The 19587-nt window shown below is 37.0% G+C and overlaps 1 protein-coding gene across 5 annotated transcripts in view; it reads left to right on the forward strand.

The window, feature by feature from the left end:
* LOC121732022 (transcription factor Sp9) overlaps window positions 1-15412 on the forward strand; it is an 87166-nt gene extending 71754 nt beyond the window's left edge. For all 5 annotated transcript variants that reach the window (XM_042121769.1, XM_042121765.1, XM_042121764.1 and 2 more), the window contains one exon: window positions 14097-15412. In XM_042121769.1, the coding sequence (XP_041977703.1) occupies window positions 14097-15224 (1128 nt within the window). In that variant the 3' untranslated portion in view covers window positions 15225-15412. The remainder of the gene's footprint in view (window positions 1-14096) is intronic.
* The last annotated feature ends 4175 nt before the right edge of the window (window positions 15413-19587 follow it).

Raw genomic sequence — 19587 nt, forward strand, 5'->3', positions numbered from 1 at the left:
ACGTTTTTACCATTCGAAGTACCAGTTAAATTTTAACGACCACTCGTAACAGAACTGCATAATTTTCTATTAAACTGTTTTTATTAGTTAATTTATGATAATTTGATACGAATTTTTCATGTTCGAAAGTTTAAGTAGGAGCTGGTTTATTCTAAGAGAGGTAACAGGAAGCGGAGTATGTAATTAAAAGTAATTTTTATTGCTGCCAGAGCGTTACACTGTTCGTCCAGCCCTTAGGGCTCGTAATTATTAAACGTAATTCCATCACTAATTAGACTCAAAAACCGCAAAAACTAGCTCTTATTACTCAGAAAATAAGGTTTACTTATTTTTTTTTAACAATGTAGATGTAGTATTTGCGATACACCGTTTTTCCCTTTGAGGCTAAAGTTCATATCGATCAGTGACCTCTTAACACTGAAAAAATTGTTCGTTCGCACGCACTTCCTTTTGCTTTTGAAAAAGTTGCGTAATATACTGCACCGTATACAAAACATAGCATTGTTTATTATAAATTTAAATAGCTCACTAATGTTTAAAATACATAACTATAAAGTGTAGACTTTTATAAACACTTCCGTAGAGTCAGCGTAACGTGACTTTACTTTTTAACCGACTTCCAAAAAGGAGGAGGTTATATGTTCGGCTGTGGATATTTTTTTTTTTATTTGTTTTGTGGTAGAGTTTCGCCATCCAAGTTTTTCGGCATGTTATAATATGATAGTTAAACGTTCAACTAAAATAAAAGTAATTAAATTTTAAAATATCTTATCGTTTTACTCCCGAATCTCATAAACGATTCTCCGGGAACATTTTATGTGTTTGTGCCCCTTAAATGGAACTAATTATTATAATTCTACTGGAAATGACTGGAATTATCGTGCTACCAAATATACGTGAGTTTAACGACGTCTTCCGAGAAGTGTCAGAGCGGCCGACGGCGACGGCCAGCTCACGCGATACTATACAATATACATAGTGTATATTCTGTATATGAGCCTGTATAGTGCGCTGTGCGGCCTTCAGCTTTGTGCAAGCTCTATGACACTAACATGTGCCTTATTAAAGATAAAGATTGACTAACCGACACAAATTCTTGATTCCTTTAAAGCAAACAACATGATTTGTTACGCTCACATCAATAAGTTATTTTTCAAAATATCATTATATGAGATCAAATACTAAATATATACACGAGGGTGAAGCTCTGGCCAAAAGCTAGTCGCATATTTAAGATGTTAACAATAAAAGGCTTTTATTTTATTTTTAAAACTTCTTATTTGATTAAATGTCGAATATGCTGCGCCAAGAGTTTTTAATATTATGTAAGAACATGGCTTTTATATTTTCTAAGACAATTGTTTATGATATTTTGTCTAGTTATCGTACCAGAACTGCAAATAACTGCAACTTTAGAACTTGCTACCTTTTTCCGTTTGTTTTCTATTTCAACAATCACTGCTGTTAGGCTAAAAATGGTCAGCAAATGAAACAAATACAACGTCGTATCATAGTTACAGTACCTGGAACACCGAGCTTTGCTCGGTATAGCAAACACTCATTGACTTCGTGTTACTTAATAACGCCATTAACAACGTCACGAAACTCTTTTTCCCAAGCGCTGCTGCTGCATACAAAATAGTCAAAAAGATAGACATCACACACCACACCACACAGATTCTGACTGGACACGGCGGATTCGCATTCTACTTGCACAGATTCAAGTTGAGGGAGGATCCGTCGTGCCTGTGTCAGCCAGGAGTTGAGGAGACGGTTCCTCACCTGTTACTCGAGTGTCCAATTTTTGCTAGAAATAGATATGATATTGAGCAAGAATTGGGCACATCGATGACGGGTGAGAATCTGCCTGCCATCCTGGGGGGAAAAAAGAGAGATTTGTTTCTCTCTTTTTGTAAGAGGATAGTGTGTGTTGTGAACAAGAGAAATTCTAGTAAACTATTGTGATTGTAAGCTGTGATATTAGGGTAGTTGAATGTTGTGCCGTATTATTATTATTTTTTATTGTTTTAATTTTATAGTATTTTGTAGCAATTTATTGGAAATTTTTATGTTTAAGAAATTTTAATACTAAAGAACAAATTAATGTAATAAGAAGATAGCAACAAGCCCTGACACAGTTAGGGGGATGAGAAATTATAAAAAAAAAATAAAAAAAAATAACGCCATCTGCTGGTCGTTAAAACAATAAGTTGCTTACAAAATTGTATTATTATTCGCCAATAGATGTCAGGAAGAGTCATATTTTTCAGTCTATCGATTATCGATAAAACACGAATAAAAAGACATTTTCTGAAAATGATTCCTAGCTAGATCGATTTATCGCCCCCGAAACCCCCTATATACTAAATTTCATGAAAATCGTTGGAGCCGATTCCGAGATTCCAATTATATATCTACAGTCTACATCTTGAAATAAAAAAGGTTAAATACAGGTCAAGCTTTTATGACATTAATTAATTATACATTATCTTTAAACGAGCAATTCTTGTGTATATATATATATATATATATATATATACAATGATATGAAAGATGTAGACTGTAGACATAAATAACGTAGAGATACATATTTAAAGAGTTCACGGATGTAAGCCATGTACCAGACACCGCAGGAACAAAGGGAATAATGCGATCCCCTTTATTCGGTCGGTTTTTATCGAGATTTCGAAACTGGTTTAAAATTGTACCTCCTATTATCCCAAAGGTCGGCCGTCACTGTAATATTTTAAGAGATTCCATCACGCAAAATATTGGAACATGTTTTGTTTAAATAATGATAAAAATACTCATTTTGTTACTATAAACTTTTTATAAACTTAAATTTTGACAGCGGTTTTTGTTGATATGCGGGTATGGTTTATGTAGTTAAACTATTATTTAATGTGTGTTATGGTGTTTTCTAAGGGAAAAGTTGTCTATTTATCGACTTCCGAAAGTTTTTCAATCTTCTTTATGTTCATTCCCTTGCATCTTCACACTTAAAATGTTTGTGATTAAATTTCGTATGGAGGTTTTGGAGTCCTAAAAGACGACATTGGCTGATTTTCATACCGAAAAAATGTAGTTTCCGCGCGGTATACGACGCAACGAATTTGCGGACAACGTCCTACTTCCATATTATAATCTTTTTTCCTCACATTAAAAAAAAAACAATAACCTACTTAACATCACCTTTAATCTACACCCTATCTAGGGAATACTTACCATCTGTCACAGTGAAAATTGTTCATTTTCTATCGTTGGAAGGCGTGAAACCGCCATCATTAGGTCGCTTCACGCGCCCACATGGTGTCCACGCACACCGCAGACCGAATTATTTATTTAAACGGAAATTATTGGCCTGTGACGTCCACATGGGGTGCTAGTTTTTGTGAAACGGTCACGGTGCTCAAATTGACACTTTCGGTTATGCCTTATTATAAATCAAGCTCTTGTTTAACAGTTTTGCCACACACATGCAGTGTGTCATTAAGAAAAATAATCCTTTATTAAAATGTTAAATTATTATTTTACAAATAAAAATTGTTCATCAGTAAAATCGGCCAAGTGCGAGTCGTCGCGCACGAAGGTTTCCGTACCGTTATAGAGCAAAAGTAAGCCATAAATTGTGTTTTTAGGGTTCCGTACCTCAAAAGGAAAAAACGGAACCCTTATAGGATCACTTTGTTGTCCGTCTGTCCGTCCGTCCGTCTGTCAAGACCCTTTTTCTCAGGAACGCGTGGAGGTATGAAGCTGAAATTTATATCAATTACTCAGGTCTACTGTCCCTTGAAGCTGTGAAAAAATCAAACTTCTAAGCCAACGCAATCAAAAGATACAGCCGTTTATGCCGCAAATTTTCGACACTTGCAAGGGAATCAAAACCTACAGGGTGCTTCCCGTGAACTCAGAATCTTGAAATTTGGTACGAAGCAACGTCTTATAGCATAGATAAAGGAAAAATTACGAAAACCATAAATTTTTAGTTACATCACATAATATATTTTTTTTTAATAATTTTAAACTTACTACCCATTTCCTCATAAACGCGTAGAGGTATTAAATTGAAATTCATACCAAATACTCAGGTCTATAATACCTTTAAGCTGTCGGAACCCTCGGTGCGCGAGTCCGACTCGCACTTGACCGGTTTTTTTTTTGTATGGGAGCCGCCTCATTTTTTTATTTTATTTCATTATTAATTATTAAAGCACACATTTATTAAAGGATTTTATAAAAATTTCAAGTGTCTAATTGTTACCATGATTGAAATCGAGCAAAAAAGGCCAAAAAAATCACGTTTCTTGTATGGAAGCCCCCTTTATTATTAATTTTATTTTGATTTAGTATTTGTTGTTATAGCGGCAACAGAAATACACAATCTGTGAAAATTTTAGAAGTCTAGCTATTGCGGTTTTTGAGATACAGTCTGCTGACAGACAGATGGACTGACAGACAACGAAGTCTTAGTAATATGGTCCCGTTTTTACCCTTTGGGTACGGAACCCTAAAACAATATAAAATTATGAAAACCTATAATATGTTTTAGAACTCTAAAGCAACCTTATTGCTTACTGCAGAAAAGAGAATTCTAATTCAGAATATAAATGACAGCCGAATATCAATCAGTATCGATAAAAGCCTTAAAAGACTCTACCGCAACTCTACCTAACGAAAAGCACACAAAATTGCAGAGCCTCAGTAAATTTTTAAAATATACAATCTTAATAACTTAATTAGTTTGAACTTATATTTAGATATTAATAAATTTTTTATCAGATTTCAACAGCTAAACGCAATAAATAAAGCGATAACATTAATATAAATAATTTTAAAGTGTAAATACTTATCTATTTATTTTTTGCTCTAGCGATTGTTATCAAATTATTTATTTTAATTGCGTTATTTCGTATTAAGTTTAATAACAGTTGAACACGAAATAAAAATGTTGTAACCTTTCTGTCTGCGGAGTGCTGACAGCGAAGGCCAAAGTTGTAAAGTTGTTGAGATAGCATGTTGTTACAATGTTGTTTGGTACATACGGTGATGAAATAGCTAAGTTTATTCCCTTTTGTAATTCGGATGCATTTTCTGTACCTACTGAGATCGAAGGTTCTGACTGCCTCAGTCAGAGACAATAATATTAATGATTTATAATACACATTAATTAAAACATGAAAAAATCTTTTTAAATAATGATGAATATTAACACCTCCATCGTGGGTATAGCAGACACAATAGATTTTCAATTGTAATGCGGCGGCAGCCGGCTGCCGCTTGGGGATTGATGGGTTAAATTAAATCTCTTTCTCGCCGTTATATTTTAATGCTACATTGCTGCAACTTCGTTCCTCGTTCGATCCGGCCCACTTCCAATCAAACTTCAGAATGTTACCTATTCTCAAGAAAGTCGAACCAACTTTGATTTTGATCAGTCAAAAGTGGAAACTCCAACTCAATCGTTTGACAAACGAGAATCCTATTTTGCTTTTTCACAAGAACTGAATCGAAACAGTAACAAAGATATATTAACGTTACATTAGACAGTAGAATCGTTATCCAACCAGCTGATAGATAATGAGACTAAAATCGATATCACCCCTCTCGAGTGTCGCGTAGCTGGCGACAGAAACAAAACCCTTGCCCCCAGTAATTAGGGTTATTATAGACTGCCTTCAAATTATATTGAAACGTGATGATGCTTCGTAATTGGATAAAAAGGACCGCTAATAAATTATTTATGAGTCCTTAAATTTCTAAAGGCTAGCTGAAAACTGAGTCGTCATTAAAAAGGCGTTAGAAACTTTTGTGATAATAGTTGACCAACTATCCTGTTACTGATATTCCTGTTGGTACATAAACATATTATATAGTGACTTGATTTTGTGATATTTGACAAACTATTTTATGTTTTCTGGTATTCCTGTAATATTAATCAATGCGATCGTGGCTCAGTGGATTAGAGCGCTCGTCGTCGTCAGTTTGATTTCTATCGTGAAGCAACAAAAAGTTATTTCCAATTTTGGTAAGGACAATCTGGCAGACCGCTTGATTGTCTAACCCAGTATTTTCCAACCATTTTCAGCCACGGACTCCTAAGAAACCTAGAATAGTTTGCACGGGCCCTCTTAATAAAATAAGCAGAAAAAGCTATCGCACTATGTTTGGTACAAAGACGACACCGCCATATACTCGCGGACTCCTAGGAGTGCGCGGACCACAAGCTGGAAAATACTGGTCTAATCGAAAGATGCCCTGTTGCATAAGGTCATATATAAAATCTGTTCTGCGTCTGATCTCTTACCAGTCGTGTTGATCAACTAACGAGTATAGTAGTTCCCCAAAAAGTATTAGTATTGATCAGGTAGACATAATATCCATATTATGCAACTTTTTGAAGATGTTTTATCCCATTAACTAAGTTACGTCAGACGTCTACACAATCCATAAACAATAAACATGAATATTTAATTGGTTTTCAGATTCTTCTATTAACAACTAAGCTATTTAACTGTTTAGCTGTTTAGCTACGACTATTTTGAACTCATAGACAGAATACAGTTAATTTTGAACGTCAGAAGCAGAATGTATCATAAATTAGTGAGTTAGTTTGCATTAGAATGGTGTATCGCATGGGGGCGACGGCCCTCGACCGGAATTAAGCGGATAATTCCGTAATGACGCAATTAGACGCCATTTTCATCTGGAGATCATTCTATAGCTAGCAAAGTATATTTATTTAAACTTTAGATTCATTTGGATTTTTATAGAGGTACTAGTTGTTGCCCGCAATCCGTTGCGCTAAAATTCATTTATCGCTCGGAAACCGTACGTTTTTCCGGGATAAAAAGTATCCTAAGTCCTGTCCCAGCCAAATCGGTTCAGCGGTTTGAGCGTGAAGAGGTAACCGACAGACAGATAGGCACACTTTCGCATTTATAATTAAATTTAATTAGTATGGATAAGATTTAAGAAGCTATGTAGATAAATAACTCTATGTATTCAAGCTCTACATACGATTTCCAATCAATCCAGAACCATGAACCCATAATGGATGGATCATCCATCCATTATCATTATTTTAACTTTCGATGCATTATTTGGCTCTTTATAAAGATGTAGGAAGATAAGTAGGAAAATAACTCTATGTATTCAGGCTCCACATACAATTTCCAATCAATCCAGAATCATAAATATCCTAATGGATTATGGATGGATGTCTGTAATCCATCCATCATCATTGAAAAGATGAGCTTAATTCGAATAGGAAGCAAGCTCTATTTGTTTATATTTTAGACACACAAAGTTAATTTACATTGATTTTTTTTACAACTTACAGTAAAATTTTGAAACAAAAGGCTGTCCATTACACAGAGAAATATGTGAAATGATATTATCTTATGGGCCTGTTTCACCACTTTTTTGACAGATTCTCCATACTAATTGATCTGTCAAGTTAATTGGTGGATAGCCTTATCAGGAACATAGCCTGTTTCACCACTTCCTGATAAGGCTGATAAGTCTTATGAGACTTTAGTCACATATTGATCTCCTTGATCTCTGTCTACATAAGTGATCCTAATGTTAATCCTCAATACGAACTTTTAATAAATATCTACTTAATTATTTTATGTTCAAGGGAATGTTAAATTTTACTGTCTTGTTACAGACTAAACTACAAACTCTAATTTCAGGAGCAATGAAGTTAATCTTCTACAATATTGAGTTATAAAATGGCGGGGCTAAGATTTAACCCATTACATTCAATAACGAGCTGTTGGCTAAAATTATTAACTCATAATAAGTATAGTTATGATTATAAAATACAATTTCGTGTAACGACTTCACGATCTTAATAATAGCCGGCTAAGCGCCTTGAATATTCATAATAATAATATAATAATTTGGTACATAATTTTATATTATCCAATCAGCCGTCGCGAATCACGTTTCTCACGTCGTTTTATAAGTCGAAATTATAATAGCTTGTTTTCAACAATTTACAGCTGCTCTTGTTTGAAATTTCGCCTGATTTGGCTTCGCGAGTTCTCGTCGTGATAATTCCCAAACCAGAGTATTTAGACATTATCAGAAGATTATTTCTTGGTTTAATTGGTTGCCTGCCAGTTGCCACTAGCAGAGTAGACAGAATCCACTAGGTGCTTTGACAACTATTGGCAGGCACTACTCACAACTTTTTTGTGTTTTTTGGGTTTGACAACTAGTTAGTTATTAGATTTGGAAATAGAACGTTTCAATACCTATCTACTTGTACATACTATGTACATAGTTAGCAACAAAAAGTTATTAGCAAGATCATTAAGCAAGATCATTTTGCTATTCCTAAAAGATACTCAGGTAAAAAATGTAAAGTTAGTAATTACCTGAGCCTTGCGAATTAATAGTTACACCGTCACACCGTCAAATAGATGATAGCTTATACCTGACCTGACCACAAGCGTACTGATTTCATTTCCAATTTTTTACTTCGAATCTTCGTCATTTCTGACATGGAAATGACGTTTACAGTTATTTTACCTCGAAGTGGTCCTTATGTAGACCGCTTAAAGGTAACTTCTGTCAGTGAAATAAGCAGATCAGTCAGTATAATGCGACGCGGCGCCGGCGCGGCGGCCTCTCTGATGTCCGTCACTTGACGACCAATTACGGTCCATTCAGACGTATCATACCCCGGAGGTTGTAACTTTAACCCTTATGTCCTTGTCATAGAGGTCTCTTCAGAGGCAGAATAATTCCGAACGCTCTCCTGTATCACTCGACCCGCGCCCAAATGGATCATAATGCCTAGAGTAATTATGACTTCAGACCTCTCCAACCCAAATTATCTTTAAATTACTTTAAGGTTTAAGTGACTTTTATAATTGTGTACAGTAATTATATTAAATTGTTTAATGAATTTTTTATAGGAATCGTGACGTGTTGTTTTTTGCAATCGTTTGGCTGCTATTATGCTATAAGGAGTTGTTAAAGTCCTATCACACAATTACTAAAGTGAGAATAAGGATAATGTAATTTTCTTATGAAAATGTAATTAGTTTTCCACCTATACCAGTACTCCAATCATTATATTAATATTATATACATTTGGAAATGCAAATGAACCGAGAAAACCAAATTTGGATATTTGGAATTTAACCCTTTCATGATGGCGGAAAACCCACAATGTTATTTTGGTCGACAATTTGAACTTAAGCTTTTCTAGGCATCCCCCACGTAATATCCATATATCCGTATATAGTAATTTGGCTTTCTTGGTTAATTTGCATTTAATTTTCTAACCCAATTTTTCCGACGTAATGACTGGAGTAAGAGTAGAGTTCAGTAGAGAGTAGAACATGTCGTTTTGATGTTCTACGCTGTATGTGAGGTTTGCAGGAAAATGTGAAAATGCTTGTATACCAAAACACACGATAAGAAGATGTAATGATGCTCAGACAGTGTACAAAATACTTGGTATATTATGTAGAGTAGAGACCACACATCCTACTTACTATGTACTAATATTATAAAGGCGAAAGTTTGTTTGGATGTATGGATGTTCATGTATGTGTAGATGTTTGTAACTCTTCACGCAAAAACTACTGAATGGATTTTAAGAGGAGTCCACACCGACCTTTTTTCCATACAAAGGTTGTCCCCTGTTTCCTCCCTGGATAATGCTAGTAGAGTTATCATTTTTTTCCTGAATATCCACGGCTACTAATACAATGTCCCTACGTTTTCTTTTTTTTTCATAATTTAATTAATAAATAAGACATGAACGTTCAAAAATCCAAAAAAATGGCCAGATTTTCCGCTGTGTTCAAACATCCAGAAAACAGATTTGGCTAGATTATACAAAAAAAGTAAAACTTAGAAACACAGCTCAATCCTTTCTTTAATCTTTAATGAAAAAAGTACTTAAATCGGCTAAGTTTTGGAGAAGGAATCAGGGGACAACAAATCGTTGATTTTCTGCAGTTGTCTCTATCGCGTTCTGCGGTATAGGCTTGAGGTAAGGGAGACAGCTATAGTTAGGTTATATATGCGGTATAGGTGTTTGATATAAAAATATCCCAATATAAATTGGGATGATATCCTATAGGCCCTATAGGCTATCATCCCAATTTGGTACTATATTCACAAAAGTGGTGACGATGAAGGGATCCATAAGTAATCGAGGGAACTCCTCAAAATTTATATGGAAACATGTGGTGACTTCGGTTTTGTGAGAAGTATTCAAAGCATATTATTATGTTACCAAAAAGTAAGATTTTGCACCAAGTAATACCATGGTTCGGGAGGTGCTGAGAGGACTCCTGATTCTTTATAGATACAAGTTTGGGAGTTTCCGCGTTGTTTTAAAAATGGAAAGCATACGCTTACTATATGCAAATTATATTCATCATCATCACTATCATATTATACCATGCATTGTCCCATGATTATGTCGAGCCTGCTATGACCCTTTTTTATTGATAGGTACTTTTCATAGTCTTTTAGATTGAGGCTCGAGTTTGTCAAAGCGATGAAAAAATTACATACTAGATAATATTATAAAGCTGAAGAGTTTGTTTCTTTGTTTGCTTGAACACGCTAATATCAGGAACTACTGGTCCGATTTAAAAAAAATCTTTTAGTGTTAAGCCCATTTATCGAGGAAGGCTATAAATTATCACTCTAAAACTAATAGGACCGAAGAAACAGAGGAAAATGTGAAAAAAAAGGGGAATATTATTAGAAAGGGTTTATCTCACGAACTACTGGAGCAATTTTTATGTTATTTGGAACATATATACAGTAGACCACGTCAAGAAACATAAGCTATTAAGGTTAGTTGGGGTAAGGGGGCCGAAGGGGAAAGGGAAACAGTAGTTTGTAAATCAAAAACTATAGACCGTAGCCCTATTATTTCTTGGTCGATAAAGCAGTAATTTTGTTTTAGTTTCAAAGCAAAAACATAAATGGCGCTATATCTACTTAGTACGAAAGAGTGACAGAAACAAAAAAATCAGTTGACCACTACAATATCACGAGCTCGCCGCGAATTTTTTGGGTGCTGGTTTATTGTGTTAAAAGTGCTGCAATAAGCCTGTCATTTTCAGTGAGTATTGTTAAATACCCTTAATTTGATTATTTACATACAAATGTCTATAAACTATGCTATAAATATCAAAATTTAGTATGATTAGAAACACAACCTACAAATTCAAATTCGGGAAAGGGGAACTACCATGGCCAGGGAAAGGAGAACATATGTTTCCCTTTCCCGATGTCAGAGGTCTTGAACATTTTAATAGTTGCTAATTTTAAGAATACGCACTAGAATTCAGGGTGCCTGTACAAGTGGCGATCACATTTACACCCGGTTTCTGAAAGGCTGATCAACGCTAAAATTAACTAATCGCCTGTTAAATCTCTTGTCAAGTACCAATTGGGCTGCTTGAAGCGTGGTTAGTTAGTTTAATTTGATCAGCGTGTCAGTTGACACAGCTGTTTTTAACTCGAGAATGATATTATATCAACCGCTATTTTGGGTTTCCGAAACGCTTGTCAAGCCGTGATCATAGATTAAAGGTTTGTCAAAAGCTGAAAATGTTTTAATTAGTAACTTGTAATGCCAAAGTAAAGTCCCTAGTAGATACTAGTAGATATAGAGATACTAGTAGATAGATTTCAAGTGATTTTACTTTAAGTAGGTAATTTAAATAACACGTTTTTTAATATAACGGAATCTTACTGCAACAAAAATTACTATTGAGACTGATTCATATGAGCTGTATGTTTAGTATGAATAAATATTTAAAAATTTGCATTTCGTTTTTAGTTGACTACCCCTGTTTCGACTCGTATGTTTCCCTTACCCCGAATTCCGATTTTAATCAAAATTTCCTATTTTAGTTCGTATTTCAATAAGTATTGAGTTCAAATTTGATAAACGAAATATTAAAAAATGATATCGTGTAGGTGTATAATCTATACTACTATTTATACAAAAGATATTCAGACTGTTCCCCTTACCCCAAAAACAGGGAAAGGGGAACAAAAAAAGTAGCCTAACGATTTAGCATTTTCTGGTTAAAAGCATTATAACTAGCTTAAAAAGTCGTTCAATCATGGAAAGCTGACATACATAGGTATGTTTTGCGTTAATCAAAATTATTAAAAGACATACGTATTAGTAGCTAGAACTCAAAATAACATTTGAAAAATAAAGTATGTTTCCCTTACCCCAACTAACCTTACCACAAAATGTACGGTTTCTGTAAAATTCCTAATTTACGCGGGCGAAGCCGCGCGGGACATCTAGTTACTAAATAGTTACTGCATAGAGGTAACCTACTAAAAGTATTTTATTTGTCTTTGCTAAAAGTATAGTCTGGTAGAGATTGCTAATGTTAGAACTAGGTATTTTTTAATATAATAAGGTACATGTCCGCCACGAATTTTAATAGGAATTCGCTACGTTTTAGGTATATAGTAAGAAGTGTAAGTTTTTTCTGAAATTAAAACTGTATTTGTGCCGGGAAAACAAATTTAGCAATTATAGCATGAAGGATAATAAAACTATATGAATCGACAACAATAATAATAAATAATAATTTTCATGAATTATAATATCTCAGTCAGTACCTAACCAATATGTAATCACTATATTAACTAATCAGTAATCACTATAATCAATATTCATTTTGAACAAAAAATTATTTGTGTAAGAGCCATTTTCTGATATAAACTTAGAAATTAGAGAATTTAGAGAACTCGTTTTCTATATTTTGTACAATTTCCGCATAATTCAGTGCTATAACTAGCTAAAAGCCGAGCTTTGTGAGGGCTCGCGTCGTCACACCTTGACTGCCTGATGATATGATAACACATCTACATATAAATAAAAATTACTATGTTAAAACTTAATAGGCGCGATAGTTTTTCCATGAAGTGTACCACAAAATGTTTAGGTTGTGGGATATACTAGGGCTCGAAACGCTCGTCCTGATTATTTGGAGACCATCTTCATTTCAACTGCAGATGACCTATAAAATGTCGGTATAAAAGTGATAAAAGTTGATCATCTTGAGAGTCGGCATATGTAGCGCCAGCTGCACCAATCACAATGCCATGGGCGTGTCCCGCGCTCTGTCCCCTCGTCCCCTCATCGTCCCCTCGTCCCCTCGTCGTCCCCTGGTCGTCCCCGCGAGGTCCCGGATTATTGCACAATGGGACTTTTTTATTGTACCTTTGTCGGGGTGAAATATCCGGTCGGATGTACCGTCTCCCATTCAACCCTGTAATAAACACCGGGGTGATTCGCGATTGTTATTATTTGCATCGTCTTGTAATGCTGATACAATAGAAGTATAATACAAAGTATGAAGTAATAAAATATCATTTTGGGTTATTGTTATATTTTTGAACGCTGCAAAATTATTTAAATTACTTACTATAATATGTAGATTATTAACAAAAAGCTTAAAGGCTACCTACGTATATAATATGTTCGAAATTTTGATTAAGTGCTTCTTCACATTTGCACTTCATTAGCAATAAATCTAGGAACTGGTTAAAATAATTTAAAAGTCATCAATTTGTTTGGAATTGAATACGTCTTATTTTAAAGAAGCAGCCATGAATAATGACATCTTTTATTAGCCTGGGAAATTAAAAACGAGACAAATTCTCAATTTAAATGGTTAATTAGTGTAATCGATGAAAAGATTTAGGATTCAAAAGCAATTATACGCGTAGGTTAGTTCTCACAGGCGGAGACAATATGCAAATGCGAGCGTATTCTTGCCTCGACGCTCGAGGCTTTGTTGGACTTTATTAATTACGACGTCCCGTGGCGACCGCGACTCTGGCTGAGCGGCCAGGAGCCGGTAGCGGCGAGGAGCTGTCATCGCGACGCCTAATTGTAAAACACACCACCACTACTTCACACAAATCATTTATTGTTCTCGCGCCCCGAGCTAAACCCACACACTCGTTAAGCACAAACGACTCCCGGCCGATTCCCACGGCTCCGAGCCGGTTAATTAAGAATTGAAACGATTTTAAATTTATTTCACCGATTAATTATTGATCGCTCATCTTTCCAGGAACACCCGAGCTTACGCGGGACGCCCCTGGCGATGCTGGCGGCGCAGTGCAACAAGCTGTCGAGCAAGTCGCCGCCGCCGCTCGCCGACGCCGCGGTCGGGAAGGGGTTCCACCCGTGGAAGAAGAGCCCCGGCGCCCCCTCGCCACCCGGCGCTGGCGCCCCGCCCCGCTCACAGGCGCCCTCGTGCACCCCCTACGGCCGGGCCCCGACCTCGTGCTCGGCGGCCCCCTCCTACGGCAACGACCTCTACTTCCCCTCCTCGGGCGACCAGCTGCTGGGCAAGAGCGAGTCGAGCGCCAGCCTCGGCTCTATGTACTCGCGGCACCCCTACGAGTCGTGGCCCTTCAACGTCGGTGGCGGAGGCGGGGGCGGTGCCCTGAAGGCGGCCGAAATGGGGGGCGTCGGCGCCGTCGGCGGCACCTGGTGGGACGTCCACGGCGGCTGGCTCGACGTCGGCGGCCAGATGGCCAACTACGCCGGCCAGGACTACTCGCAGCTCACACATTCCCTGTCGGGCGGGGCGCACCTGCTCCCCCCGGCGCCGCATCTACTCCAGGACGCGTACAAGTCGGTGCTGCCGTCGCAGGGCTCGTTCGGGATCCACGCGCCGGGATCGCCGGCGCCCCCCGCGCAGGCGCCCTCGCCGCGCTCGCAGCGGAGGTACGCCGGCCGCGCGACCTGCGACTGCCCCAACTGCCAGGAGGCGGAGCGCCTTGGGCCGGCTGGCGCGCACCTCCGCAAGAAGAACATCCACAGCTGCCACATCCCGGGCTGCGGCAAGGTGTACGGCAAGACCTCCCACCTGAAGGCGCACCTCCGCTGGCACACGGGGGAACGGCCGTTCGTGTGCAACTGGCTGTTCTGCGGGAAGCGGTTCACGCGGTCAGACGAGTTGCAGAGGCATCTGCGCACGCACACGGGGGAGAAGCGGTTCGCGTGCCCGGTGTGCAACAAGCGATTCATGAGGTCCGACCACCTCGCCAAGCACGTGAAGACGCACAACGGCGGCAAGAAGGGCAGCTCGGAGTCGTGCTCGGACTCGGAGGAGAACAGCCAGGGTGAGGGCGGACCGGGCGGGCGGTCGCCGGACCACCACCTGGACGTGAAGCCGGGCCCGCTAGTGTGACGGGGGGCGGCGGCGCTGGCCGTGCCGCACCACGTCCCGTCGCTCCTGTGATACCGCCGCGCGCCGCCCCCCGCGCCGCCGCCCCCGCCGCCCGCGAAGCCCCCGCCGCCGCCTGTACATAGCACATATCAAGTGTATAAAGAGACTCAGTGGGGCGCCATCTAGCGTCGCGTAGTGCTACTCGTGAGACTTACAAAGTGTACAGTATAGATCCTATCGAATATTATTATCTATTATAAATAATAGAGTATAGATAAAATTGTATGGTTATAGGTTAAGTAGGATCACCCCCTTATTTCGAAATTGCAGTTATAATTTATTAAATAATTTAATATTTCTATTGTATACTGTATAGTTATTTACTGCAGGTCACAGAATTTTAACAAATAATAGTTATTTATACAAATAAATATAAACTGATCGTTATGGAACTAATATCTCATAGAAATAAAGCCTTTGATCGTTAGTAAATGTATTTTAAAGGTTTCTTATCTGTCTGATTATCTTTTGTAGATACTAGCCTTAATTTTTTGTTTTCGTAAGAAAGTGAATTAAAATTGTGATTGATCATGTTTTGTACTTACTTTTTGAATATTGAGGTATGGCCAACGAAATGTAAAAATTGCTTTAGGTTTGTTTAAAATAAATCGCTATATTTTAGCTTCTAATATGTATTTGTACATTGATAACATCATTATACACGTGTACAAACTTGTGCGTAATGCCTGATTTTATAAATTGAAATATATTTTTTCCGTGTGGACACCGTATTTTCATTACATTTCCATTACAACAAACATCATAAAAATATTATAATAATATCATAAAAATATTATAATGTATATATGAGCTTGCTGTTTGCTGTTTGTGTACATACATAATTATTAATTAAAGTTAATCTGAATAAACTACTACCAATCTTGTAAAGCTCCGGATATTTGATTTCATTTAGTAACGATAGTTTAAATTTGTTAAACAGCTACATCATTATAAGGTATCATTAAAATTATCATAAACATTTAAAACCAAAGAAACGCAGATACCTGCTAATTCCAAATGAATTAGAAAAGTGCTTCTTTTCATGTTATACCTACTTACTTACATGATTCTTTTCATATTTTCATATTTCATTCCTTTAGAATTACAGTATATCATTTTGTTTACTCAAAATTAAAATGTTTATCGAAGACAGATTTAGTAAAACACTAATGACGGGATACTGTGAAGAAAATGGTAAGTATAAGGTATGCAAGATAATATTATGAACCCATTTTGATAATTCTTATTGAAAAACAGACAGTGAATATACCTGTAATGTATTTGCATAAATATTAATTGAATGAAACTAGCAACAAGCAAACGATTAGAAGGATCATCTCACTTAACTGAATACCGAGTCAATTCGTACTCATACTTGCAAAACCGACATTCTTAGACCCAATTTCACCAACGTCTGTTAGTGTTAACAGTTTGTTAAAATGTCATATCCTCTCGTACATCTCTTAATTACTTAACGTGATACTAATTCGACAGTCGTTGGTGAAATTTTCCCACTATTTATATTGTATAGCTTGTTCCATCAAGATGAAAGTGGCATAAAATAGGTAGATAGAATACAAAATTTAATGACAAATGACCTAGGATCATCTGAATTAGGATCATCTAAATGGCACCAATAACATTTTTTACTACACTATTGCATGGCTGACAGTAAGCAGAAAACTACATTTAAAATATCAAACCCTCTGCAAAACACTTCACTTTAATTATTTTAAATAACACGACCTTAGATACGTATGAGGTTGCATTGTTTGAAGTGTGTACCAAAGTGCACAATTTGATCAAAACAAACGCAAACACGTTTCGCATTATTAATTCAAACACTTCAAACATCAATCTATTGTCCCACTACTTTTTAATCAAGGGGACCAACATTAACATCATCCCATGTTTCAACCCTCGCAACGCGAATTTGCACTCTCTCTCGTGGTTCTAGAGTTTCATTTCGCGTATCTCCCGTTTTGATTACGACATTTTCGGTGTAATTGATAGGCACCGCGAGGAGGACGTAAAAAGTGAATTGAAACCACAAATAATGAGAGAAGTCTTGGCGGGTGGGCTAGCTCGTGCCGTAAAAACCTCATCACCGCAGACGCCATTACGTGTCTCCTAGACATCGAAATACCTCCTATAGAACGACAATACTTTATACAATGAACCTCTCAAAATTAACGTGACGTCAGTTACTGTTATACATATACCTTATGTATTGATATGTATTAATTGATATTGAGATTTGAGCTAGGGCTACAAAAATTCTATGACCAATCCGAGTTATAGGACAACCATCGAAATATAATACAGTGTAGAACAACTCTTATACATTTGACGGCTCAAATATGGCTCCGGTTACATACAGTCCATACAGACCTAGGCCGGTATAAATAATCAGTACTCAAGATGCATCTCGGTCTCAAGACACGGTTCAGGCTCTGTGATTAGTTGGCTGTCAAAATTTGGACCAATCACAGAGCCGAACCGCGTCTTGAGACCGGGTCGCATCTTAAGTACTGACTATTTATACGGACCTTAGTTGAGGTAGCTAAAATTGTATGACTGACAACTAGGTTTGCATTTGGTGGGACCATTTTTTGACTCAGTATTTTTTTTTCTAATTAAAGGACTTTATCGTAAAACGATAATGCCGTCCTGACTCAGTATTTCATTTAACTATTATTACATATTTGTAGAGGACCAACAGCCAAAAGAACACCTTGATATTGTGTACTTCATGGGACCATTTTGTTACCCCAGTTACGCTTCTATAGCATGGTATTTCGATGCTCCTAGCTTTATTTCTTTATTACGTTGGTGACTCGGTGGTCTTATTGATGCCTCATTTACTGTTATGATAATGAGCTCGTTGTGTACTGCGTCGGGGCTGATGAATTCGCCATCATTACTACTGATATCATCATTGGTGTTCATGACATTCGAAATATTGATAGCGTGAGCCAGGTATTTAATGAATGAAATATGAATGAAAATATGAATCACTATAAAAGAGTCTCGTAAAAAGGCCGGCCTTTTAAAGGTTAGGTAAACGTAAAGGAAACTATGATTGAATGATTCTAGCTATTTTAATCGAATATGAATTCTTTGGTATCTTTCAGAAATGTACAAAAGAATTCAGTATACGATAGGTAACAATAACGAAAGCTAGTTCTTCTTTAGAGGAAGTTCTAGCTTTTTTATTTGGACCGATTTGAACTAAGACATTCAAAACGTTTAAATATTATAAATAAGGCCGATTTCTATGAAGGTATATTATATGAACTTAAAAATACTGATGGTTAGGTACTTTAACACGGTTTAAATGTATTTTAACACGGTTTAAATGTATTTGAACACGGTTTAAATGTATTTTAACACGGTTTAAATGTATTTTAACACGGTTTTTAAATTATTTCTATTCAAAATACCTACTAGTGGTAGACAAAGTTCTATAACACAAAATCAAGTCACACATGACACAGCCACAGACTACTAAATGGACAATGGACTAAATCATATCACCATTGCAAAATGCAATTATCTTTATTGTTTTAAATAATAAAATTATTTCGCGAATTAATCTGGTGACCTCCATAATTATGTTTATGGGATTTATGGGACATGATTGGGGATAATGAGGTTAAATCCGGCACTAAACGCAGATTTATACACCCTAAGCGAATTACTGGCGCTGAACCCTCGGCATTCGCGTCACGACCTCTCCCTCGAGTTAACTTCGGAAGGTGAATCTTAATATTTTGAACATTATTTTAGATTGAAGCTTTTAAGGAGTATTGAAGTGAGCATTTTAGATTAAGGCTTTTTGAACGGCAATTGTAGTGAGTATTCAATTGTTTTCTATTTGATAAGCAAGTCAAGGAATACAAAAACAATACAATATAAATGCTGGTGAACAGAAAACAATAACTGGAGTCCTAAAAGGAAGTTAAAACAGTTAGCAAAGATGGTGTGATGGTAATTTCATTAATCACCCACTATTATAAATGATCATGATCAATATTGATGATAGCAATTCGGTAGTAGCCAGTAAGTTGTAGATAATATCTCCTTAAAGAAAGCATGGCAAAGCACCCATTGTCTTCTGGTTGTGGCGATTTGTGAGAGTGCACCTAGGTTCTGAATGCCTTCGCCAAAAATGTTTTATCTATAATTTTTACAAACATTAGGCGATTAGGGGCCTGTTTCACCACTGCATGATAAGTGCCGGATAAGCTATCCCCAATTTGTCTGACTTAAATTGTGAATAGCCTATCCTTCATTTATCAGGCAGTGGTGAAACAGGCCCTTA

This window comes from Aricia agestis, chromosome 11 (assembly GCF_905147365.1).
Source record: "Aricia agestis chromosome 11, ilAriAges1.1, whole genome shotgun sequence".
In the NCBI taxonomy this organism is placed as follows: Eukaryota; Metazoa; Arthropoda; class Insecta; order Lepidoptera; family Lycaenidae; genus Aricia; species Aricia agestis.